The sequence below is a fragment of the Mixophyes fleayi genome, chromosome 11 (genome assembly GCF_038048845.1).
Source record: "Mixophyes fleayi isolate aMixFle1 chromosome 11, aMixFle1.hap1, whole genome shotgun sequence".
Taxonomy (NCBI): domain Eukaryota; kingdom Metazoa; phylum Chordata; class Amphibia; order Anura; family Limnodynastidae; genus Mixophyes; species Mixophyes fleayi.
The window spans coordinates 27,501,597-27,527,118 of NC_134412.1; the positions used below are offsets into that span (position 1 = coordinate 27,501,597).

Genomic DNA, 25,522 nt, shown 5'->3' on the forward strand with positions numbered 1-25,522 from the left:
TACGCAAAATTACTCTGTGCATGCCCAAAACCGGGCCGTACGCCACAGAACGCAGCTACGGTCAAATAATCTTCAATCGCAAAGGACACTTACTATAGTCTACGATTTCAGGGAGGGACAGAAGGCGCGTTTGGCCGCATTCAGTGTACAGTAAGGGCGTGCCAAACTGTAGCGCACGCAGCCACATCTGAATAAAGCTCTCAGCCGTATGTCTTGCTCCAGCTACAGGACTGATCTAAGTGCAGCTCACTAATGATGACGGCTGAGTATGCATGCTGTAACAGGTGTACGCAATCAGCAGCACCTGTACAGCAGATATTAAGAACATCCTAATAAATATTTTTTTTTTTATTTAATTAATAAAAAAAACACTTTTTTTACATTTTTTGTTTTATCATACAAGGTAAAATCATACTTGCCAACTTTTAGAGGCAGCTGTCCGGGAGGGGGTCCATCGAGGGGGCATGGGCTCTTGTGGTGCGCCGTTAGGCTCCACCCCTGCCAATCTTAGCCCATTTTAGCCAATCGCAGCAGGGGGCGGGGCCACAATGGCGCGTTTAGCCCCGCCATCTTCAACAGCGGCGACTTCGGGATCCGGGATTTTTGCCTGCTCTCTCTGGAGTCCGGGAGAACTCCCAAAAATTCGGGAGTCTCCCGTACATTCCGGGAGAGTAGGCAATTATGGGTAAAATCATAGAATTTTTTTTTCTTCTGTGCAGTCTTTTGAGATTATATTTATCCCACATAGGTATTGGTCATATCCTGCAGTGTTTTATGCAGTAGAGCAGACAGAACAGACCTACACCTGTATTCATCACCGCATATATCTTCCGATCCATCCCTTGTTGAATTTGGGAGTACGCAGAGCCGATTTAGGGGCGCTTTCAAACAAACACATGTTGCACTTAGTGAGCCTGATTCATTAAGGAAGGTAAGGCAAAAAAAAACAAGTAAGTTTTCTTCTAGACAAAACCATGTTACAATGCAAGGAGTGCAAATTACTTTATTAGTTTGCACATAAGTTAAATACTGGCTGTTTTTTCATATAGCACACACATACTTGATAGCTTTATTTGTACACTGAAATTTAAAGTTGATCTAGGACATTTAAGATCAATATTCCAAAAATCCCCTAAATCGGTTCATAATCTTAGTTTTCAGTAAGTGTTTGCAAAACTGTTGAATTTACTAAAGGCCAAACCGCCAGCAAACTGCCAAAAAAACACAGTTTAACAAAACACCACATTTCAGATTGCCATCCCGATTTTTAACATAATACAAATATTAACCATCATATTTATTAAGCTGCGGTCAGAACCGCTAAGAAAGCTGCCAGATAAAAGAGGTGGTAGTGAGAGGCGAGAGCAATCTGTTTGAGCTATTTTGCCATTCAGAATATAAATAGAGGCAGCATTGACACATGAATTAAGAGGGCAATCAATATTTATTGATTATGGAGACAAAATTAATTTATAATTAATGGATGGGGCAAAATGTTATTTTTCATTAAATTAATGGGGCAATATTATTCTATTATTATGTTATGAGGGCAATATGAATTTAACATTATATTAAGGGGCAATACAATGTATTGCTAATAATTATTTATGATGGGGGCAAGATAATAACTTGAGACATGTCCAATTTTCTATCATAGGGTCCTCTCAAACACAGCCACCAGCACCAGTTGTCAGGACGGAGGATGATGACTCCTTGTAAGGTAAATGCATCTAATGATCATTAATTTTGTTGAATTTTTTTTTATTTTTAAAGGGACATCACAAGTCCATGAAGTGGCACAATTGGGGACACAAAAGATATTGAGACACCAGACATCCAAGGTGACGTTTATAACAAATTAATGCAAATCCTGAGCGCTCTAAATCCAAAAAAGGGTGGCACCCTTGGTCGCAATCCCAACCAAGGGTGCCGCCCCTTATAAAAATGGAACAATATCTGAAAGATTAGGTGCGCCAAGAAGACATGCGCTAAAAATATACACGTAACAATAGGAGTATTTATGTCTATAAACATAAATACTATAGATGTCAATATATATATATACATATATATATATATATATATATATATATACATATATATATATATATATATATATATATATATATATATTTATATATATATATATAAACATACTATTTATGCCTATAAACATAAATACTCCTACTGTTAAATATAAATATATTTTTATTTGAAACACATCATATTGAGGCCAGGGGCTTTTACTATTTGCAGAACATTCATGACAATCAAATGTGATAAATGGAAAGGATTGACAGCTCTTTGGTACAAATGGATACTGCAGTCAACAATCTTACAGGAGCAGTCAGAGAGTTGTCCTCCAATCTAGTGGCTATTTGTGGGCAAATAATGGCATGGCTACCAGTGCCCCCCTCGTCAGGTGGTAGCAGCCAGAGCACTACCCCAACCACCTCATTGCCCAGTACTCCATTGCGAAGCAGTCAGAGGATCAGGGGTGGCAGATGGGCATCACCAGTCTCCTCAGCCCGCTGCAAAATAAATAAATTGCCTTTTATCCTTTCTGCAAAACAGACAAGTGACATAGTGCAGATTGTGTTCTTTATGTTGTTTTACATTTAGTTAGAAAAGAAATAACTTCTTTATGCACAGTGGTCTTAACAAAGTTGATTGTCCTTAAGATGTTTACATGAGTTCTCTGGTTTATCAAAAATAAATGTGCTTGATGGTGGTAATGATGTTGTTTCTACAAGAAAAGGTAAAAACCTGCATTTGGCAGAATTGGCTTTTTCAGTTTCTATGATAGATGCTTATTGTTTTATTACTTGATTGTTCATGTCACTTACTATGTCATTGTCTGATGTTTACCGTTGACCTTTGCAAATATAAAGTCTTTAACAAAAAAGAAAAAAACATTCTCACCTGAAAAATAAGTCTGGGTGATCCTGTCTATAACCTGCCTCCCCCCCCTCCTCTGTATTATTCACATCATCTGCTGGAATTAGATCACCTGCTTTGTTACTGTCTTCTGCTGGTGGGAGGGGTTTACTTTGGTTTATTGGCAAAATTATGCAGCACACAGCACCACCACTCCTTACCTGGGGCATAGAGAAGCATTCCGTCAAATGTATCAAAGCACCTGAATGTGAACTTCAAAAGGCCAAAGGTAAGTTCTATCACCCCTCTACTCAAAAAGATGATGTTGTTCCAAAACACCCAATTAGCAGTTTCCTACAAAAAAAACCCCCATTTACAACCACCCTCAGAGTAATGGCCATTTGGGTCCCTTTTTATAGTCCTCTTTAGCCTGCTTAGACCAATGGCTGATATGTTTGGTAATCACACCTATACAAAGCAGCGTGTTATAGTACCACAAATATGTAGCTTAAAAAGCGTCACCATGTGGAAATATTAAGTGTCGACACGTCATGAGAAAAAAATGATTGCCCTACTGGTAGCTAGATAGTAAGCCAATATAATAAAATAAAAATAAAATACATATGTTCATTACATAAACTTATAAAACGAATTTATTCATAAAATAATTTATCCCCATAGGGTAATTTTAAATAACTTTTGCTGCTCTAAAATGTAAATCATGCTTTACTTAAACTTGTATAGTGCCTCCTATTATAGTAAGATGGACCAGCAGTGTAATAGTGATGTGTTTGCTAATCTGGCCTATAGAAAGCAGCGTGTTGTATCTGGTGATTTTCACTTCAAACTTGAGTTTGCAAAATCCCAGCTTCATACATATGACGACTCGTATTGCTAGAGTGGCAAAACTTCAGTACTGTGATTTGTATCGATTTTGAGAATGGCGACTTCAAACTAAACACGTTACTGGCAATTTCCAATCAATTCGCACTTTAATACATCAGCGAGTTTAAATTTGCCTGAGAAAATCGTTGAAAATCCCAAATCGCACCTTGATACAGAACTGTCCCCCAGAACTGCTAAAAATCTTCATGTTGTTCCAGAGTTCCAGTTGTTAGCACCAGGATACAGATAAGTTCACATTTCAAGTTTAGTGATGTACGTACAATATTTTAAGAGTGTACTGGAATAAATTTATGTTTTGTAAGGGTGTCACACTATGTTTTTGCATTTTTTTGGTTACTGGAGTTCAACACAACTGGGGCTGTACAGTGGCTTAGTGGTTAACACTTCTGCCTCACAGCACTGGGGTCATGATGAGTTCAGTTCCCGACCATAGCCTTATCTGTGTGGAGTTTGTATGTTCTCCCCGTGTTTGCGTGGGGTTTCTCCCCTAGACTCTCTCTCTCCCTCTCCTGTAAACTCCAATGGGGCAGGGACAGATGTGAGTGAGTTCTCTGTACAGAGCTGCAGAATTCCTGGCGTTATATAAATAGCTGGTGATGATCACTGTGTGTACTGAAGGAAAGTTCTTAATTGCAAAAAGATTGAGAGGAGATAGGTGTAGTTGTTTGTGAAAATTGGTACGTAGGCCTTTTATATATATATATATATATATATTCATCACGGGTGGATATTGGTGTGATCCATCACAAGTTTCTAGCAGTGTAAAAAAACTTCCACAAATGATCACTTTTTGAAAACGTGCAAAAGAAGAATCACTGGTATTGGTTCACTTTTTGTGTGTCGTTTATAACACTGGGGTGTTGTTAAACAAGCAATATTGCAGTATTGTTGATTTCTTTTCTATGCCGGTAATATATGATTTTTCTCTGGCCTATGAAGTAGTGCAATGAATAACAGCGAATAATCATTATACAAATGAACATGATTTAATATCTTTACAGTACGCGGGTATATAGAATTGAATAAGGCAATTAAGATTGGATGTATTGCACTAGGAGGCTCCTTTTTTCTTTCTTTACTTTGTAGAATTCACATTTCTGGGTGAACAAACAGGTAAAATTGAAAAGGAGCAGCCACCCTGATATAGGGGAGTGCGTGGATTACTGAGTCACAAATGAGGAAAAATTGAGGACACGTATTTTACTGTATAGACTTTTTTATGTATTCAACCGTACAAATTAGTAGAATTTGAGCGTTGATTGCTTGTGTTTTTTTGAATAAGACTATATACATTTATATAGTCTATACACAGATGCAGCTTCATCCATAATACCATCTTACCTTCCCATTACACCAAACTTCCCATAGGTTTATTTATTTATTTTTTATGAGTCCACTAACCACTGAGTTGGTAAAGGATAAAGATACCCATGGGTATCTTGCATATCTGCTTAAATAGTGGCTGTCCCTACTAAATTAGGACAGTTGTACACCTTTTTTGTGAATCAGTGCTACGTCATCTGAGGGAAAGAGTGCAATATTTTTGCAAGTCTTTAAATGTAAACTCTTTGTAGTAAAAATGTTTTCTCTTTTGCCTTGTGGATTTTAAGTATTTTGCATGAGTTCTTGAAGCCTATTAACTGTGCTTTAATGCTGAGGATCCAAATAAAATAGTGTAATAGTTCACGTTTCTTACTTGCCTAATGCCAATGTCAAAATTACCTTCAAAGGTCCTAAACATTAACATTTCATAAAATACAATGAAGTTCTATGGGGATGCTCATTAAGTACAAAGTACACTATGCTGCAAAAATGCTTTAAGAATATAATTCTAACTCAAGACAAAGTACAAGATTTTGTCTATGCTTTAATTATAATAATTTACATGAATTTATATTACAATTCTATCCAATTTAGAACACTATAACGTGACTAATACATCTATCTAGTTGATGTAGTAGTGATAAGAAAGAAAATTGTGCCATCTAGTGGTAAAATAGAATACCACTTTTTTTTTTGTTATAAGTACATTATTATTATTATTATCATTTATTTGTTAGGCGTCACAAGGTTTCCGCAGTGCCGTACACAGTACAAACAGTAGACTAAACAGGGTAAAACAGTGCAAACCAATAAACAAAAATACCAATACTTCAGAAACTTCAGGCTGGCTGATGTAGTAAACAAGGAGCAGAAGAGTAGGTAAGGACACAGGAGGGAAGAGGGCCCTGCTCATGTGAGCCTACATCCTAAGGGAGGGAAAACAGACCAGCAAGGGGGAGCCAGATAAGGCAAGGGAGAGAGCGAGTGGAGTAGAGAGAAGGGGTTATGTGGATGATTGATAGGCTTTAAGGAAGAGGTGGATTTTCATCGGAACGTTTGAAGGAGCACAGAGTAGGAGAGAGACAGATGAAACAAGGGAGGTCATTCCAGTGAAGGGGGGCAGCACGGGAAAAGTATTGTATTCTGGAGTGGGAAGAGGTGATAAGAGTGGAGGAGAGGCGACGGTCATTGACTGAGCGCAGGGAGTGGGCAGGAGTGTGAATGGAGAGGAGGTTAGAGATATAAGGGGCAGTAAAGTTGGAGAGAGCCTTGTAAGTGGTGGTGAGGAGTTTGAAAAGGATTCTGTAGGGGAAGGGGAGCCAGTGTAAGGCGAGGCAGAGAGGGGAGGCAGAGGAGGAGCGGCGTGAGAGGAAGATTAGCCTTGCGGCCGCATTGTGAGCGGAGGGGGGAGAGATGGGGGTGGGGGTATAAATCTGATAAAGCACAGAATATACTTACAAGCTCCAATAGATTTGTAAGAAGCCCTTGGATATTTACTTCACTGCAATTTGGTCGAATTTGTTTGTGACTTTCACTTAGATTCAAAAATGAAAGCAAAAAGTCAAATTACTCTCCCCCCACACCCAGTGGCTGTTCTGATATCACAGGGCCGGTGCTTTATAAAGTAATAAATAATGAAGAGGAGTTAGAATTGAATATATGGACATAAACAATAATGTTTATTCTACCAAGTCTGAATAATCCTTTTTTAATATGGATAATATGTGCAGTCAAACACACAATTCTTTTTCCATTCTGTTATATGTTATACTTGCCTACTTTCAGTAGGTGACGTCCGGGAGAGGGGCGTGACCAGAGGGCGGGAGGGGAAGGGGCGCCTTGAATAGAGTCATTTTGGCCCCGCCCCCACGAGTAAAATGACATTTTGCTGTGGGGGGTGGGGCCAAAATGATGCGATTCACAGAGAATCGCGTCATTTTGCAAAGGGAATTTCGGGATGCGGGAGAAATGCCAGCTCTTCCAGGAGTCCGGAAGACTGACCCGAAATTCGAGAGTCTCCCGGACTTTCCGGGAGAGTAGGCAAGTGTGTTCTATGTACATATTGGTATACCTACCCATCCATCCACCGTGGGATGTGTATGGGGGATTTCTTGAATTGAGAAACCCAGGGATCAATTTTTATGTCAACAAAGTCTGCTTTACATACATTTTTTGGACATCAATTGTATTGTTTTTTGTTTTTTTTTGGGGGGGATTTTATTATTATTATTAGCATCTTTGCTTATCTCTTTTGAATACTTCAAGTACAGAGAAATTTTAGCACGTTTGAGATTGTGTGTTTGACTGCACATATCATCCATATTAAAAAAGGATTATTCAGACCTGGCAGAATAATTCTTATTGTTTATGGCCATATATTCGATTCTAACTCTTTTTACATATACTACATATGTGCGAAGTGGGATTATTGTATTTCTATTTAGGCTTTCTGGGGAAATTTCTGGAATTCGTCCCCCACATTCCCATACTGGCAGCCATATATACATACTTATATACTTCAGAGCAGCGCTGTTTTTCCTAAGTCAAGTATATTAATAAATAATTAAGAGGCCTAAACTTTTAATGGGACCTGTTCAACAGAAAAGTGCATCTGTAATGAAACTTTTCCCATACACTATGACCATACTTGCCAACTCTCCCGGAATGTCCGGGAGACTCCCGAAATTCGGGTCGGTCTCACGGACTCCCGGGAGAGCTGGCAAGTCTCCCGCATCCTGCAATAGCGGGGCTAAAATGATGTGATTGCGGTGAATCGCGGCATTTTGGACCCACCCCCCGCGACAAAACGGCATATTTGTTGTGGGGCTATAATGATGCGTTTAGCCCTTCCCCGTCCCTCCCGCCCTCTAGACACACCCCTCTCCCGGATACAACTTGTTAAAAGTAGGCATGTATGACTATCACAGGTAAACTATGAGTATGGATTCCCTCTCCTATGGTGAAAAATCAGGATGGTCAGCACAGCACAAGTACTGAAAAAGAGCCGTAACCAGAAAATTTTAGCGCCCCACTTCAACTTTCAGTGGCCCTTTTTGCAGAGCCCTAGTTATGGCCCTGGCCCTACCCTACTCCAGATCTCTGTGCTAGAAAGTGCTGGGGCTCTTCAGATCCCCTGGGTTGTGGTGGCCGGTGTAATTAACTGTTTGCACTCTTAGAGTGGGGTCTTTGCCACTCCAGTAATCTCAGTATAATTGAGAGGGCCCCCAAAGATCCCTGGCCATTATATCAACAAAATAAAACATACCAACTTTTTAAATCTGTCCTCCGGGAGATCCCCGAGGACAGGTCATGTGACAGGCGGTAGGAGGGGTTGATCGCGCCATTAAGCCCTGCCCCCCTGCTATTCAATGCTGTGATTCATTTCTTCTTAATGGAGTCAGCGCTACATGAGTTCCATACACTGCCTCTATGGTATGTGAAAAACTAGCAAATTTTGAATTTTTTTTCGCACAAGAGATTCTTCATGCTATGGCAGATGATATCAGGTGCTACGCAGCAGGAATGCCTACAGTAAGGTGAGTTAAAGAAGTCTGGGACACCCCACTGTGAGGTCTCTAATGACCCAGTTGCACAGAAATGCTACACAGCCAACAATTTAGTCGCTTGTGGTATTGCTGTGCGGACGCTGATCATAGGCTCTAGGTGACTGTACACAATGTGCAGAGTGTTTATGATGACATGAGGTGGTAGCAGAATATCACCTCTGCACCTGGTATCCCAGAGAGGGTTACATGTGACTGCAGACAGGCTCCCTGAGCTACTTCAGTGCTGTTGAAGTAGCTGGTGTCGGAGACAACGTCTTTGAGCCATGCACAGGTCCAATGTACCCTGATTCACCTTGGAACACAATGTGAACGCAATTGTCATCTTGAAAAAAATCGGACGTTAATTGCACACACGTGTTACGTGTACGCCTGTATTCACATGCAAGTGGATCTCAAGAACGTATCCATTTGTTTATTGTCAGAAATATGCTCTGGCTAGACTTAACTTGCTGTATGCAGACATAGAGAACACACTGCAGGATACGCACATGAATATGACCAGCAGATTAACAGTGAAAGATAAATATGAAAAGGATTTCATCACATGTGACATGGTGGGCGTCATCAATGTGGGAAAGGTATGTAAGGATGATGGCAAGACCATTGAAACAATTAAGCTGGGCATACACTATTGTGCCATTCACACGGTAAACAACTGTTAGGTCCGATATTGCATTACTGTGTATGTTCCCACGATCATGTTTTATCGTACCAAAGAACACCTGATTTGAGCTTATAAACTGACTGAAAATCACTTTTAACGATGTAACATTGTTGGGCAAATTCTGAAGTGTGTATACAGTCATGACCAGCGGTGTCCATAGATTTCTATAGAGTGTGAGAGTCATGATCCTTTCAGCAGATGGTTATGACAGATGGAGACCACAGATCTGAAGGTTAATCATGTAGATGTGTATGCATGAATCTGTCTGCTCATTGGGACTTTCAATCGTTGGTAAAATCATTACAGAAATCTCATTTTGAGAAATTTTCTGTAGTGTGTACCCAGCTTTAGAGCATGATGTCTCTATAAGAAATGCATAAACCAATAGGAAAAAAAAGAAACACTTGACCTCAGTTGTGAGACACTTTTATTCCAAACATGGATGCAGTGTGAAAGAATTACGAGCATTTGTGCTGCAGAAAATAAGCTGAGGCGTTAGGGTGGCAGGGGCGCACGCAGGGAGGGGGGGAGGTCGGGGGGTTCTGGTTCTCCAGAAACCCCTCCCCTCCGCGAAGAACGAGGGCTAAACAGTGCACCTACATAGCGGCACTGTACTGTACAGCAGCCGTAGCGCTGTCAAATACAGCACCGCCGTGGACGCTTCTTTGACAGCGCCGCGGCTGCTGTACAATACCATGTGCGGCCGCATTGCGCAGCAGCTCCTTCTCTCTCTATATATTGTTTTCTCCTGCATGCGCCCCTGGGGGGAGATCTAACATGAAAACTATATAAATGACAAAGCAAGTGGATTTTTCTGTTGCGCTCACACCAAATGAAAGTATAAATGATTCATTTTTTTTTTAATAACTTGACATCATACATAAAATAAGTGTTCACTTCTTTAGCATCACAACATGTACTAGAAGAGGGTTTCACAAGATCATAGGATCTGTCATGAGGTTTATGTCAACAATTTATTTTCTTTGTGACACTGATTTAGATGTTAGATTACAAAATTAGAAAGCGGAAGCACAACACAAGGACCGTACCCCTCCTTATTATTAGGACAATGCACACTGCATTTTAGGAGAATCACAACACACTATAACATAAGATCAACGTAATCCCCACCAAGAAAGGATGAAAAGAGGTTAAAGCACAGAACAGGACACATAGAACGTTAGGAGGATAAATAGCACAATAAATAAAGAATAATATAGTCCTCACAGTAGATAAGAGGCAAACAATACACTGCAATAGGAGATACATTAATTATCAAGCACAAAAAAGGTATTTGGAGAGAGAAGTATACTTGCAAACTCTCCCGCAATGTCAGGGAGACGCCTGAAATCTGAGTAATCTCACGGAATCCCGGGAGATCAGGCAATTCTCCCGTATCCTGCCCACTTCCTGGTGAAGTGGGTAGGACGGGAGCCTCAATAACTCTATTTGCTGTGAATCGCGTCATTCTGATCCCGCCCCTGCGGAAAAATATCGATTTAGTTGCTGAGGGCGGGGCAAAAATGATACGATTGACAGTGCCCGTCCCCTTCCACCCTCCCACCACGCTCTCTGTCCGGGATCTCCCGGGATTCCATAACTCAGTGTTGGCAAGTATGAAGAGAAGCCAGCAGAATATTTTTAAAATCATGTCCAATGTTGGTTGAATTAGAGAATAAGACTGAAGTCATTACTGTACAACGTTCATGGATTCAGAGAAGAACCAAGATTAGCCAATATTAAAGATAAACAAAATGATGGGTGTTACAGGAGAAATTAATTTAGGCGCCCGCACTACCTGGATAGGAAGTGTGTGCCAAATAAAGCTGCCTGAGGGGACCAGTTAAGTAAAGGGAAGTCCCGACCCTTTAGGCGATAAGGAATAGACAAAATGAATAGTCCCCTTGACGCTCTGACAATCAGTGACAGGTATCAATTTAAACCAGATAGCATATATATAAGTATGCAATTTTATTGCTGATAAGAACAACAGTGTTTATTTTTTAAAACTAGGTTGCAACCTTTTGCGGATACAGTATAAATCTTTATCAGTGATGAGGCATATCACATATCAATGTGGCATAATATCGTATGGCATAATAAATACTATGTCATCAATGTCCAAAATAACAGTCCTTGAGTCAGACCCAGAATGTACGGTGTGGAAGACAAATCAAAGTCATATGTAAGGGAGATAGCTGGGATAGGATGATGGGTGTGTTACCTGGCGACTCTTCAAGGCAAAAGCATTCTTACAATGTGTATGACTAGCGCAGATACCTAGTGGGAATATTGACTCCCTGATTGGCCAGCTCGGCTGTCAATAAATTGCAAGGATGAATAAGCAAACGGGATTTCCTTTATATAATGTCAATACCAAGATGACCATTTCAACTTGTAGTCTGAGTGCGTTTATCCAAACTAGATAGCCCCTTATCAATAACATTCCACTGTACTAAGACGAGGACTGAAATTCGTACTGGGAAGCAGACGACTCGCTAATGAAATGTTATACAGTCAGAACAGTTATAATAGCGGATAATTAGATAGTGGGAGAGATATGGATTGACAATACAACAAAAAGTGTGAGCAGGCCCGGCGCTCCCAATAGGCAAGGTTAGGCAATTGCCTAGGGTGCCGGGCTCTGCAGGGCGCCTCAAAAATTAAAAAAAAAATGACTGGCCCCTCCCCTCTTCCGAGAAATCCGAGGGGAGTGGGGAAGGGGCTATGAATCTTACCTGCATGAAGCTGCTCCTCTCTGCTCTGTCTTCTCCCCTCCGCTCACTGACTGTCGGGCGTGACATCATCATCACGGCCCGACAGTATCTGTGAGTGGAGGGGAGAAGACAGAGCAGAGAGGAGCAGCTTAATGCAGGTAAGATAAGGAAAGACGAGGGGAGGGAAGCGCCAATTTGGACAGGGTACCCGCGGTGGGGGACGCCGATTTTTAAAGTGGGCGAGGGGCGCCAATTTTCACAGTGTGCCTAGGGCGCCAAGGACCCTAGCACCGGCGCTGAGTGTGAATGAAACATCCATATAGAAATTGAATGGAGGCGAACGATTGATATACAGCTGCGTAGAGCGTTTTACTACATAGAAACCAGCAATTGCTGTGCGATGATATTGTATATAAAATATGAATCACACTGACACTCTGAGGAGAAATACACTATGAAAGATCTAAGATAATAGAAAGTAAATAAACATCCTCTCAAAAAATAGGAAAAATAATGGAATTTTGGATATTATAAGTATATAAGCTGTCTATGATGTGCTATAAAATTGAAACAATGCACATTGTGTGGTGAGTCATATAAAAAAAATAATATAATATTAGAGTTGTTCACTGACCCCCCGTGTTTTGGTTTTGGTTTTGGATCTGGATTAAATTTATGTTTTGCATTTGGTCTTGGCAAAACCGCCCTTGCGGATTTTGATTTTGGATCTATATTTTTTACAAAAAAATAGCTAAAATATGCTAAAATGACATTTTGCTCTTTCTTTGTTTCTACATTATTATTAACCTCAATAACATCTCACAGGTTGCAATATTTTTTTCATACACATTCGGACAAAGACTGCAGCGAGCTGGCTGGATGCTAAGCGAAAGAGAAACAAAACAAACACACGGCAGTTCATAGCACATCTAGGAAACTGCCACACAGTAGTGTCAGAAAAGAAAAGTGATGCAAGATGTAATTGCCCTTGGGCCCTTCCACCCAGCCTTATGTAAGATATCGAAAAGGACATGTAGGGGCATATTCAATTAGCTTTTGGATTCGCGGTAACGCGCCGGAACAGCCGCGAAACGTAATACACGGTACCGCAATAACGTGGATTTTCGTTCGCAGCCCATAGGGTTGCGAACGAAAATCCGCGTTAATGCGGTACCGTAATACCCGCAAGAACGTGCACTTTTCGCGGCAACGCGCGTTACCGCGAATCAAAAAGCTAATTGAATATGCCCCGTAGAGTCTAACAAAGCAAGTGCTCCAGCGACAAGGAGTGCCACTTTTATGACTGAAGTGCTTGGTTTGTTAGGGCCCCCACAAAACAAGCTAACAATGGGCTTAAGGCACCTAAGCAAACAGTTCTGTTAATGAACTCTACTGTGGCAAGTCATGCACCAGTGGAAGCATTTCTTGCCAGTGATAAGAAGAAGGCCATTGTCATGCCTGGGCATAATACCAAAAAATCCACCTCTTATGTGTGGAATTATTTTTACACACATCCTCATCTAGGAACCTCATCCATGTTTCGCCATTTGAAGCGAGTTCATGGAAAGCTTTTGTAAAAATCAGAAACTTATGCTAAAAAATAACAATAAGCAGTCCAGCATCAGCTACCTACCTTCTCTCAGCTAAATCCCAGCACCTGCAATCTACACCCCCAACACCTTCATCATTAATATTCTCACAAGTGACCGGAGTTAGTCCTGCATCCAAGTTGCTAAGGTGAGATGACTCCTCCCCTATCCAGGAATCCTCAGAAGAATCCTTGAGCGTTAGGCCCACTGCTGCTGGTCCTGCTGCAGCACTAGATGAAGAGGGTGAGTGTGTGTGTGTGTGTGTGTGTGGAGGGGGGTTCTCTGTGCTTTTAATGTAAGTGGGGGGATTTAATGTATAAGTACAATAGTTCCTTTGCAAGCATAGGCTTGGAGGGGCTTTTAATTTAAGTGTGGGGGAGGGAGGGAAAGGGATTCTAATGTGTGGGGGGGGGCATTTTATGTGATGTGGATAGGGTGTAAAATAATAATTTCATAGTAGGTTAAGAGTGGGAGTTTTTAACTTTTTGGTGGGGTGAAGGTTGGGATATTTAATAGTGGGGCTATGGCGGACCTAATAAGGGTGAGATGATGGAACTATTCATTTAATGCTGGGGTTGTTTGTGTGCTATTAATTTAATGAGTGGGGAGAGGGAGAGCTGTTTCTTAAAAGTGAATGCTAATTATTTAATGTTTGGGAGGAAATAGGTCTATTAAATATAAATACTATTAATTTAATGTTGGGGTTGTTTGGGAGGAAATGGATCTTTTTATTAAAGGTGAATGACATTAATTTACTGTCCGGGTCGGTTGAAAGAAGGCCCAATTATTAAACGTCTGTGCTTTTGATTCAATATCTTCCTGCTTTGAGGAAGGGTGGCCTACTGTGTTCACTCATTGCTGGGATTTCTATATCATGTACCTATCCTTTTTCCAAACAGGGACCCAACATTCCAGGATCCAGACAAGCAGCAACTGAACTTAGAACACAAGAACCAACAACAAGTATTGAAAGCAGCAAGAACAGGTAGGAGAGAGCAGGACAGTCTGACAACTGTTCTGACACACTCAGTCAGGACTTTGTCCTGACTGTAGGTACAGTTGTGAGCTATGTCTCGCCTCACACGGATCTGTTCGAAAAGGGAGAGCTGCGTGCACCTAACAGTAGTGCACGCAGCATTGCCTATGTATATAATGGTGATAGGAAGAGTTGGAGAGCAGCCAACTCCTAGCTAAATCTCGACACCATTTTACTTCCTCACTTGTATCAGGAGGTTACAAAAAAGAAAATTATTGGGCTACAAAATGCCATTCTACCCACTGTACACGTAACCACAGATATGGAGACAAGTGGAACTGGGAAAATGAAACATTATATGACTGACAGCCCACTGGGTTGGCAAATCGCCTTCAGCAGCAGGAACAGAAGAAGCTTCTAGCAAACACCGCCAGATCTTTCAGAGTCAGGCTACTCTGTGTGTCATCTGCTTCACTAAGAGGCATATTATTATTATTATTATTATTATTATTATTATTATTATCATCATTATCGTAGATTTGTAAGGCGCCACAATGCTCCACAGTGCCGACAAGGACATACATAAAACAGGATATACGTAAAACAAGAACAGACAAGGCAGACAAAATGAATGGAGACATGAAAACAAAGGGTATGGAGGACCCTGCTCATTAGAGAACTTACATTCTAAAGGGAAGAGGGCACAGCTGAAACAAGAGGAGCGAGTGTGGCTCAGAGTGGAGATTGGGATAGTTGTGAGGGTGCATTAGTGTGAATAGTGTTATCGAGTATAAGGTCACCTCTAAAAAAGAGATGTGGGAAAGACTGAGCGTGGTTGGGAATTCTATAAGTGGGGAGCAGCACGGGAGAAGTCTTGAAGGCGGGAGTGAGAGGTGGTTATCAGAGACGAGACAAGGCGCAGGTCAGAGGTAATACCGCTGACAACCTGTTTGAAAAACTAAGGGATGTCATTGCAACATGGCTTATCCTGCTTGGACTCTCCGGAGGATATGTGATTTGTGATAACGCCACCAATAATGATAGAGCATTACAGCGGGGGGAATTCCATCACATTTCCTGTTTTGCTCACACAATCAACTTGATGGTACAGATTTTTTTTTAAATATGACATTGATATGCAGGAGATGCTGTCTGTGTCCTGAAATATTTAGGGTCATTTTGGGCATTCTGTAATAGCATGTAGGAGAATGCAGCAGCTGCAAGAAGAATAGAATTTAGGGGGAATGTACTTTAGTCCAGCGCAGTGGAGAATACTTTCCATTTTGTGCAAGGTGCTGAAACCACTCAAAGTAGTCACCTGTGAAGAGAGTGCAGACATTTTTATCTTGAGTCAAGTGATTCCCCTAATTAGACTTTTTGAAAAGCAGCTAGAGAAACTAAAGACGAAAATTAAACAAACCAATTCCGCTAATTATGTTGGACTTGAAGGTTAAGTACTCTATTCATTTCGCAAGGATCCAAGAGTTATCAACATCTTGAAATTGGATCATTACATTTTGGCAGCTGTGCTTGATCCTAGGTTTAAGAGCTATGTCTTCTCTTTCTTTCCAACTGACCCAGATCTCAAGAGATGCAATGAGCTCCTGGTCAGCAAGCTGACGGCTCAAGTGGTACATGACACAATGATGTCTCCTCCTTCAGTTTCTCTGGCAATTGCTGCTAGGAAAAAACTTAGCTTTCCCAAGACACCCAGTGGTGATGCAGATGAGTCTGCACAACATTTTGACATTTGGTCTGGTGTAAAAAAATTGACCAAACATTGTGAGAAATAGTGAGCTAATGGCCTTCTATGAGGAAGGCACTTACATCACAGTACACAGACTTCTGTGATGGTGGATTCCAGCGGGGATGAATTAGTATTGTTTGAGTATGATGTACACACTGATGACAGTGTAGATTGCAGGTGCAGAGATCTAGCTGAGAGAAGGGAGCTAGCTGATGCTGGTATGCTTGGTAATATTTTGGGTAGAATGACATGTTGGCAATGTTATGTTTTTCTACAATAAACTTTCACCTTTATTAGAGAGGTGTTTTTTTTTCTTTAAAAGGGTACAAGCTTTTTATTTATATTTTTGTTATCCTGACTTTAAACCACTATGCACTTGAACATAGGCTTTAGCACATGAGGTAGAGGGATTAATATCATCATGACTGAGACTGGAGAGTGACAAGAACAATGTGACTGGAGAGTGGCAAAGACACTGCCACCCCTCCTATTTCTGCATGAGCTATGGCACAGTAGAATGTCACTGGAAACTCTTAAGAACACTGCCAGCCCTGTTATTTCTATTTCAGCAATGACCGTTAGCAATGAAGAAATGGAGCTCTCCTGTTTCTGTGTGAGCTTTAAATCAGTAGAATGTCACTGGAGACCTTGGAGAGCACTGCTACCGCTCCTATTTCTTTTATAGCTATGAAGCTGCCCAACTGCACTAGAAACTGCCAAGAACCGTGCTACCCCTTCTGTGTCTCTCTGTGAAATGGCGCTGGATCGCCGTGGAGGGCGGTACTTATAGAATCCAAAACTCGCGAGATCCGACAACGTAGCAATTGTTGGGGAGAATCCGTCCCCTTTGTTTATAGGTGAGTTCAGCCCAAATAAAATCAATGATCCAGATGGGTTGCAAGGATAGTAGACTCTCCTAATGGAGTGTATAAATAACTTGTTTTCTGTAGTTGGAATAGTATGCCAATAAAACTTGTGTTATGTGGAAAGATGATCCCCCTTCTGATGGATTTCTTAGCCTAAATATTGTCCACGATCCAGTATTTGGGCACTCAGGTGAAAGATAATCATAAAACTTAATGAAATCACTTTCAAATGAGGTATGTTGGTTGTTGGAAAGGAGGAACCTTATCCTTAAATATATGCAACCCAAGGGGAGTCCGGGTATTCGGTAGCTGAGATCTATGGTGAACGGTTAACATCCAAAATAGGTAACAATGAATGACAAGACTGGAAAAAAGACCATACTGAGGAAAAAGTCCAATATTGAAGATGGCAAAGGTGAAGCAGTGAACGTGTTTTGTCAGAAGCAACTAACTTTCTCAAGATAACTCGACCCTCTATTCTAAGCCCATTTATAGCGGAACCCACTTGTGATTAACTGTTTATCATCCATTATTGTCATTTGTAGAACATGTTAATACATAATATAATGCATATTATTATTAAGTATAAAAAATGAAGATAATCAAATAATATAATAGAAGAGGCTGAAGAGAGGGCAAAAATCTGAGCTAAAACAGAAGGATGTGTACTTGAAAAGTGCAACACTATAGGGATATACAATATCAGGAGTAACCTCTGGAGTGGAATACACACATCATTTTAAAATTAGAAATTAGATGCGTCTGAATGAAGAATATATATAGTAGAGATGGTCACTGACCCCCGTGTTTTGGTTTTGGATTCGGTTTTGGATCTGGATTACTGTCGTGTTTTGGTTTTGCAAAACTGTTTTGGTTTTGTTTTGCTATTTTGCTGGAAAATCAATGTTTTTGGGCCTAAAATAACCCAATTTAGTGCTCAAACTGTTTCATAGATAAGTAATCTAATTGTAGAGGTAATAAATCATCCAAAAAACAGTTTAATTTCTGGTAGGTAGGCCTTCATTTATTCTACACACAAAACAGATTATCTTCCTCTCCATCTATGCATATTGGCAATGCAGCCATCGTCTTTGGATGTATATTACACCCTACACTTATAGTTCAATATGTAAAGAAATGGAAAAAAGCAGTTTGCTTTCTGTCTCTATAGGCCCCCCTCCACTTGTTTAAAAAAACCAAAAAATACAGCCGTTATAGACTGTACAATATTAAGAGAAATGGACAAAGCCAGTTTGGGGTCACTCTGTCTACGACACCCTACCCTTAAGGATAAATTGCCCAAACAGCAGCCTTTCAAGACGGTACGTGATATGGAAATGCCACAAGTCCCTTTCCTCTTTGGGGGTAGATTGCACCCTACACTTACATAGAAAGTTTTAAAAAGATGTTATTGTCATCATCTTCAGCTTCATCCTCACCCTCATCAGTGTGTACGTCATCATCACAGACTATCAATTCATTGCCGCTTGAATCCGCCATTAAAGAACAGTCAGTGCTTGGATGTCTTGGATGGTGAAGGCCTTCCTCGTGGAAGATGTAGTTCATTTTTATAAACATCATTTTCTCCACATTTTTGGGAAGTAACCTTCTACGGCGATCACTGACTAAGTTCCCTGCTGTGCTGAACACTCATTCAGAGTACACACTGGAGGATGGGCAGCTTAAGTATTGCAAAGCAAGTTTGTACATGGGTTTCCAAATGGCCTGCTTTTCTTCCCAGTAAGGAAAGGGACTGTCTAATATTTGCATATCAACTACCTCTTGAAAGTAATCCTCCACCATCCTTTGCATGTTTATACTCGTATTGGATGGAGTTATGGGCAAAGCAGGGGCGGATCTAGAAAACTAAAGTACCCGGGGCGATTTTGGGGGGGGGGGTGATTTAGGCCCCACCCCTTTCTAACAGTTTAGGCTGCCGACGGCTGCACAGTATGTGCAGGTCCGTCCAGCTGGCTGCTCTGATTGTGTTGTCGGCAGCAAGTGTCTGCTAGGGGGGGCGATCGCCCCGATAGCCCCCCCCCCTGGATCCACCACTGGGGCACAGTGACACATTTTTTTAAAAAATACTTCAAACCAGCCCAGATGTTAAATTGTTCTGGTCTGCCCCCTGCGTCTTCCCTGCTTCTTTTTGGGAAATTTAATTTTTTACGAGCAGCAGCAGCTTGAGAAAGTGAAGGAGGACACGTCGTCAAGCCGAGGCCCAGTTCAGCGGCCAACTTGCTGAGCAATAGCTCCTTGCAAAAGTTCACATCTCGCTCATTTACAAGTAAAGACTCCATGTAGGTTTTAAACCTTGGATCAAGCACAGTGGCCAAAACGTACTGATCCAAGTTCAAGATCTTAATAACTCGAGGATCATTGTGAAGCGAATTAAGTACTTGATCTACAAGGCCAACATACTTTAATGAATTGCTTGCTTTCAGCTCCTCCTTCATTTTCTCAAGCTGCTTTTCCAATAGTCTAATTAAAGGAATGACTTGGCTCAAACTAGCAGAGTCTGCACTCACCTCACACGTCACAACTTCAAATGGTTTCAGCACCTTGCACAGCACTGAAAGGATTCCCCACTGTGCAAGAGGGAAATACATCCCTCCTCCTTTCCCAATGTCATGGCTTGTGCAATATGCTTGGATGGCTCTGCGCTGTTCCTCCATCCTCTGAAGCATGTACAGGGTGGAATTCCACCTAGTTACCACCTCTTGCTTAAGTTGGTGGCAGGGCAAGTTAAACTGCTCTTAGAGCTGCTGTAATCTCCTACATGCTGTGGCTGAATGTCTGAAATGGCCTGAAATTTTACGGGCCACCAAAAGCATCTCCTGCTCCTCACGGTTATTTCGTAGGAAGCTCTGCACCACCAAGTTGATGGTGTGAGCAAAAAAGGGAATGTGTTGGAAATCACCCAGCTGTAATGCTCTCACTATATTGTTGGCGTTATCAGAAATGACATACCCTGGGGAGAGTCCGAGTGGTATAAGCCATGCATCAATCACATCTCTCAGTTTGCGTAACAAATTGTCAGCAGTATGCCTGTTAGTGAAGCCAGTGATACAAAGAGTGGCCTGCCTGTGACAAATGTTACGTAGTGGTGTACATGCTGCTGCTGTTCCTGCTGGTGAAGGTGAATGACCAACCCAGTGGGCTGTCACAGTCATATAGTCTTTGGTTTGGCCACTTCCACTTGTCCACATATCTGTGGTTAAGTGGACAGTGGGCACAATGGCATTTTTCAGCGCAATCTCTACATTTTTACACACTTTTTGGTATAGTTGTTGAATTGCTTTACGGGAGAAATGGTGGAATTCTGTAACGCGGACACAAATCCTCAATTAACTGTGAAAAACCAGCTGCGTTTATTGTGGAGATTGGACGCAGATCTAACACTAACATTGCAGCCATGGCGTCTGTGATTCGCTGGGTGACTGCTGTCATATTTGCGTCCTCTCGCAAATGATTGTTTCACAGTTAATTGCTAAAATGTAGGACTGCTCATTTTCTTGACCTGCCTCTGGGATGACGATTCACCCCCAGCAACAGCAGCAGCAGTGGGACTAACGCTTTCTTCAGAGGAGTCAATAATAGTGCAGGAGTCAGTGAGCGGAGGGTCTTAGCTGATGATGGAGTGCTTGTAAATTTTTTTGGAAGAACTTTCAGCTTTTCCCAACACTTTTCCATGAACTCTCGTTAAGTGGCGTAACATAGACGAGGTTCCAAGATGGTTAAGGTCCCTCACTCGACTGACTGTGGCTTGACATACACTACAAATGGCTATACAATTGTCTGGATTTGGGTAGAAATAATTCCACACATAAGTGGATTTTTTTGTTTTATGCCCAGGCATGACAATGGCCTTTTTCTTGTCACGTGCCAGAACTGCTGCCACTGGTGCAGGACTTACACAAACAACCTCATCCTCATCAACATCCTCATTAGCGCCCTCATCGCCTACACAAATCTCCCCCTCATCCTCTTCTAATTCCAAAGTGGCATCCTCAATTTGGGTATCACCGGCTACACTCGGGCTATTAAGGCACACATCAGCAGAATGCTCACGATTAGACATCCCACTGTTGGTAGGACTCTCTACAGGGATTGGTGTCATTTGTGAATCGGTGCAAACATTATCCTCTAATGCCTTACTGTTATCTTGCAGTTCGGCTTTGACGCGTAACAGTAGTTGTGCACCAACTGTAGGCTCGGTAACTTTTTGGGATCTGCCACTAATAGCCAAAGGTGAAGGCCTCATTCTCTCTTTGCCACTGCGTGTGTAGAATGGCATGTTGGCAATTTTTTTTTATCGGCACTTAACTTTTGCTCAGTAACACTTCTTTTTCGCTTCAACACGGTAAAAAAAAATATTATTTTGTTTTTGGACTGATTTCGAAACACTCTGTAGTTTGACATCGCCTTGCCCAGATGACGTACTGGGAACACTAACATCAGGACTGGTGACAGAACCTGGTTGCTCATTCTGATCATATGTGGACTGCTTTGAATCCATTCTGAGCGCAAAGCACTTGTAGTGGTAAAAATTATTTGGTAAGATACTGCTGAAAGATATGACTTTTGACAGCCAGAAATATTTATGCACAATTATGGGGGACACCCCAAAAGCACTGGGGAGTGCCAAATATTACAAAAATAAAATAAACCTCTATCCTCCTCCTCTTCTCTAGCGATTTTTGTTAGAGCAATTGCAAGAAGAATATTGTACTCTCTGTCCCTGCTCTAATCAGCCTGTGACTACACCCTGCTCTCTCCCTCTGTCAAATGGCGATGGATTGCTGTGGAGGCGTGTATTTATAATCTTGAAGTATCGCGAGAACCGAGCCCCGAGATCCGACGACGTCACAATGACGTTCGGCCTCAATTTGGATTAGGAGCGGGCGGGAGAGTACCGAGCTACTCAGCTTGGTACTCGGATACCCAAAGTTCGGGTGGGTTCGGTTCTCGGGGAACCGGACCCGCCCATCTCTAATATATAGTAATAAACAAAAATAAATAAAAATATATTTGGGAATATATAACAATTCATGTTTCGTGAGAACCCCAAATGTTTGATTACTGGAACTATGCATGAAACTTTTGAGCCACAGTGGAAGACAGATGACACAATTATATACGGTAGTGTCTTATTGTATGACTTCTGAAGATAAACGAAGATAGACAAAAAAAAAAAATGAAAGAAAAAGAGATAAAGTAAGTTGAAAATAAGGATAAAAATGCAAGACTATTGTATCGAACTATGGAGAGAAGGTGGCAGAAAAGAAAAAAAGATAGGAGTGAAAGAAGTGATAAACAAATATGATACCGGAAAATAAATAAAATAAAAAATATATATAATAATGACCAAGTGCAGAAAAATTACTTGAAATTAAATTCCATGGTTTCATTCAGACCCTAGGTGTTAGGGTACACAGTTTGAACATCCAAAAAATGTATTTTTCACATAGAATTTGAAATCTGTCACTTCCCCTCTCAGTGGGTCTAACAGAGTCCAAAATAGTGACAATAAGACCAGAGGAGTTTGCACTGTGTTTTTCTTTGAAATCTTTAGACACACTGTTGACTTTAAAGCCATTAATAATATTTTGCCTGTGTTCAGGGCTGCCAAGAGGAATTCAGGGCCCGGGTACAACAAATTCATGGGGCGCCCCTCATAGTCGAGTAAGCCCCAAAATTCAGGGGTGTGGTCATACATTCAGGGGCGTGGCAATGCGTCGTTGGGGCGTGGCTAGCACATCAAAATCACTAGGTCCTGAATTCACCAGAGCGTCACATATGTCCCAGCACTCCTGACTTTTAAGAAATCTACCACCACAGTGTAGTATACAAAGAATGCAGTGTGTACACAAAGAGTTCAGTCTTGGCCTGCACCTTACATTGGGCACGACACTCACCAAAAATTCCCATTGTCCCTTCTAGAATCACAACATTTCACACACTCTGCTGCTCGCTCCTACCTGTTCTTCTCACTTTCACCACCTGTGCTGCAGGTTTCTTTAGTTGCGGCTTTGTCTGGATCCTGGAATGTTGAAGGACCTATTTGGGGGAAAAAATGGCTACATTTAGAAAATTACAGCCAGACGCAGCGTTAAATCAATAGCACCCACGATTAATAATTAGGCCTTCCTCCAGCCCCAACATTAAAATAATAGTATTCACATTTAATAAATAGGTTTATTTCCCTTCCTGCAAACAGCCTAGCAATACCTATTTCCCACAACCATCGCTGCCATTATTAAATTCATAGTCACAATTAATAAATAGACCTCATTCTCCCTAAACTCACCCCCACATTTAATAGCCCCCAAACCACCCCATCTTAAATTAATAGTCCCCACTATTAAATGTGCCTCTCCCCTTTTTTTTTAACTCTGTGCTTCTCTCCCCTTTTTTATTTATTCTGTTTCTCTCCCCTTTTAATTTTAACTCTGTGCTTCTCTCCCCTTTTTTTATTTATTCTGTGTTTCTCTCCCCTTTTTAACTATTCTGTTTCTCTCCCCTTTTTTATTTATTGTTTCTCTCCCCTTTTTTTATTGTTTCTCTCCTTTTTTATTTATTGTTTCTCTCCCCTTTTTTATTTGTTGTTTCTCTCCCCTTTTTTATTTGTTGTTTCTCTCTACTTTTTTATTTATTCTCAGCCTCTCTCCCCCGTTGTTTTACTTCCCCTTCTTTATAGCACTGTCCCTTTCCTCCCCTTGCCTCTCCGTTTCTTTACTTACCTCCTGTCAGCTTCTTTCTTTTTCTCTTCTTTCTTCTAGCTGTGTCTTGTCCGGCGCTCCTCACTGACTGACGGGCGTGACTTAATGACGTCACGCCCGACAGTCAGTGTGAATGGAGAAGAGGAGAGGAGGGACGCGGCGCCGCGGTCACGTGAGTGTTTTTTTTGTTTTGTTTTAGTGTTCCAGCTCCCCACACCAACGAACCAAACCAAACCGACCCGACCCCCCCCCCCCCCCCCCACATGCCCGCCGCTGAGAAAAAAAAAATACATAGAAAAAAAAAAGAGAAAAAAAATAAAAAAATTAAAATTAGAACCCCGGGCCCGGGTAAAATGTATCCGCTCCCCCCCCCTCTCGGCGGCCCTGCCTGTGTTCCATGAAACTTAATCTTGGAGATCTCGTAGTTCTGCCCACATATTGAAGCCCACAGGGGCACTGTAGAACATAGATAACACGTATTACAGTTATAACAATCTGCTATGTGAAAGATTTCTTTTGATACAGAAGAGGTGACTGCTCTACTGCCATTGTTCATATATTTACAGGTGGTACATCTATATTTGCCACATTTGTAATTACCCTTAACGTTACCCAAAAATACTTTTCTCTATTGATTTTTTGAGATTCACCTTTAGCTCTCAAAAAACTTGGAGCTAACATATTTTGCAAGTTTTTGTTCTTTTTAAATACAATAGTGAGTTTTTCCGGTAGCAATGTACTCAAAATATGATAATGTCTTAATAAATGGTAGTTATTCTGAACTATCCGTCTTATATGTGTAGATTTAGTGTTACATTTTTAATTTAATTTTAATCCATTATGTGTTTGTTTTATTTTGACATATTTTTTTCTCTTTTTTTCTTCTAAGATTCTATTTATATCCACCTGTTTATTGTATTCAAAAGCTTCATCGAGAATCTTTTTAGGGTAACCTTTTTCTTCAAACACTTGCAATAGTTCCTTTGCTTGTACCACAAACGTATTCGTCTGAACAGTTTCTTTTTACTCTATTTAGTTGATTCTTAGGAATGTTTTTTATTTAGTTTCATCAGTTGGTTGGGTTTTAGGAGGCTTCGTTGGGCTTCCTTTTAGATAAACTTTTTGCTAATGAGATCAATTTTGGGCCTCTTGATATTAGTCATTCACTTGGGGGGTAACGGCCTGGATAAATTGAAGGGATTGGACCTCATTAATTTGAATGTTAAGGTGATTAGATCCTTTTGGCCCTTTGTCAGATTAGTATGGGCAGATATTATCCCTAGATTACAGTGGAGAGGTGTTGATAAATCGATTGGTCTCGACAAGGCTCATTCTAAAGTTAATAGGGCAGTTGAGAAGTTTTTTTTATAGATTTAAGAGGTTCAGTGATTAGTAAACTGGCCATTAAAGCTAGATTCCTGCAATTCTATAGCGTGGATGGGGTTCATTTGACTGGGGATGGTTTAGCATTTTTTCTTGAGCAAGTTTTTCGACTTCTTGTTGGACTTTGAGAGGTCACAATGGTGGCGGGCCTAGGTTCCTGGGGTGGGGAATCCTAGCTGTGGCGGA

General features: G+C 41.1%; 1 protein-coding gene across 4 annotated transcripts in view; it reads left to right on the forward strand.

Moving 5' to 3' along the window:
- Positions 1-25,522, forward strand: part of LOC142107222 (immunoglobulin superfamily member 1-like) — a 196,929-nt gene that overhangs the window by 129,238 nt on the left and 42,169 nt on the right. Inside the window, exon 2 of one of the 4 annotated variants that reach the window (XM_075190482.1) lies at positions 1,658-1,720. The exons of 1 other annotated variant lie outside the window; for it this stretch is intronic. Coding sequence is in view for 1 of the 3 variants with exons in the window: in XM_075190479.1 (XP_075046580.1) it covers positions 3,070-3,166 (97 nt within the window). In the remaining 2 variants the exon portion in view is untranslated. Of the gene's footprint in view, positions 1-1,657; positions 1,721-1,773; positions 1,842-3,057; positions 3,167-25,522 lie in introns of those variants that run through there. 2 more of the 4 variants (XM_075190483.1, XM_075190479.1) reach the window with 2 other exon arrangements.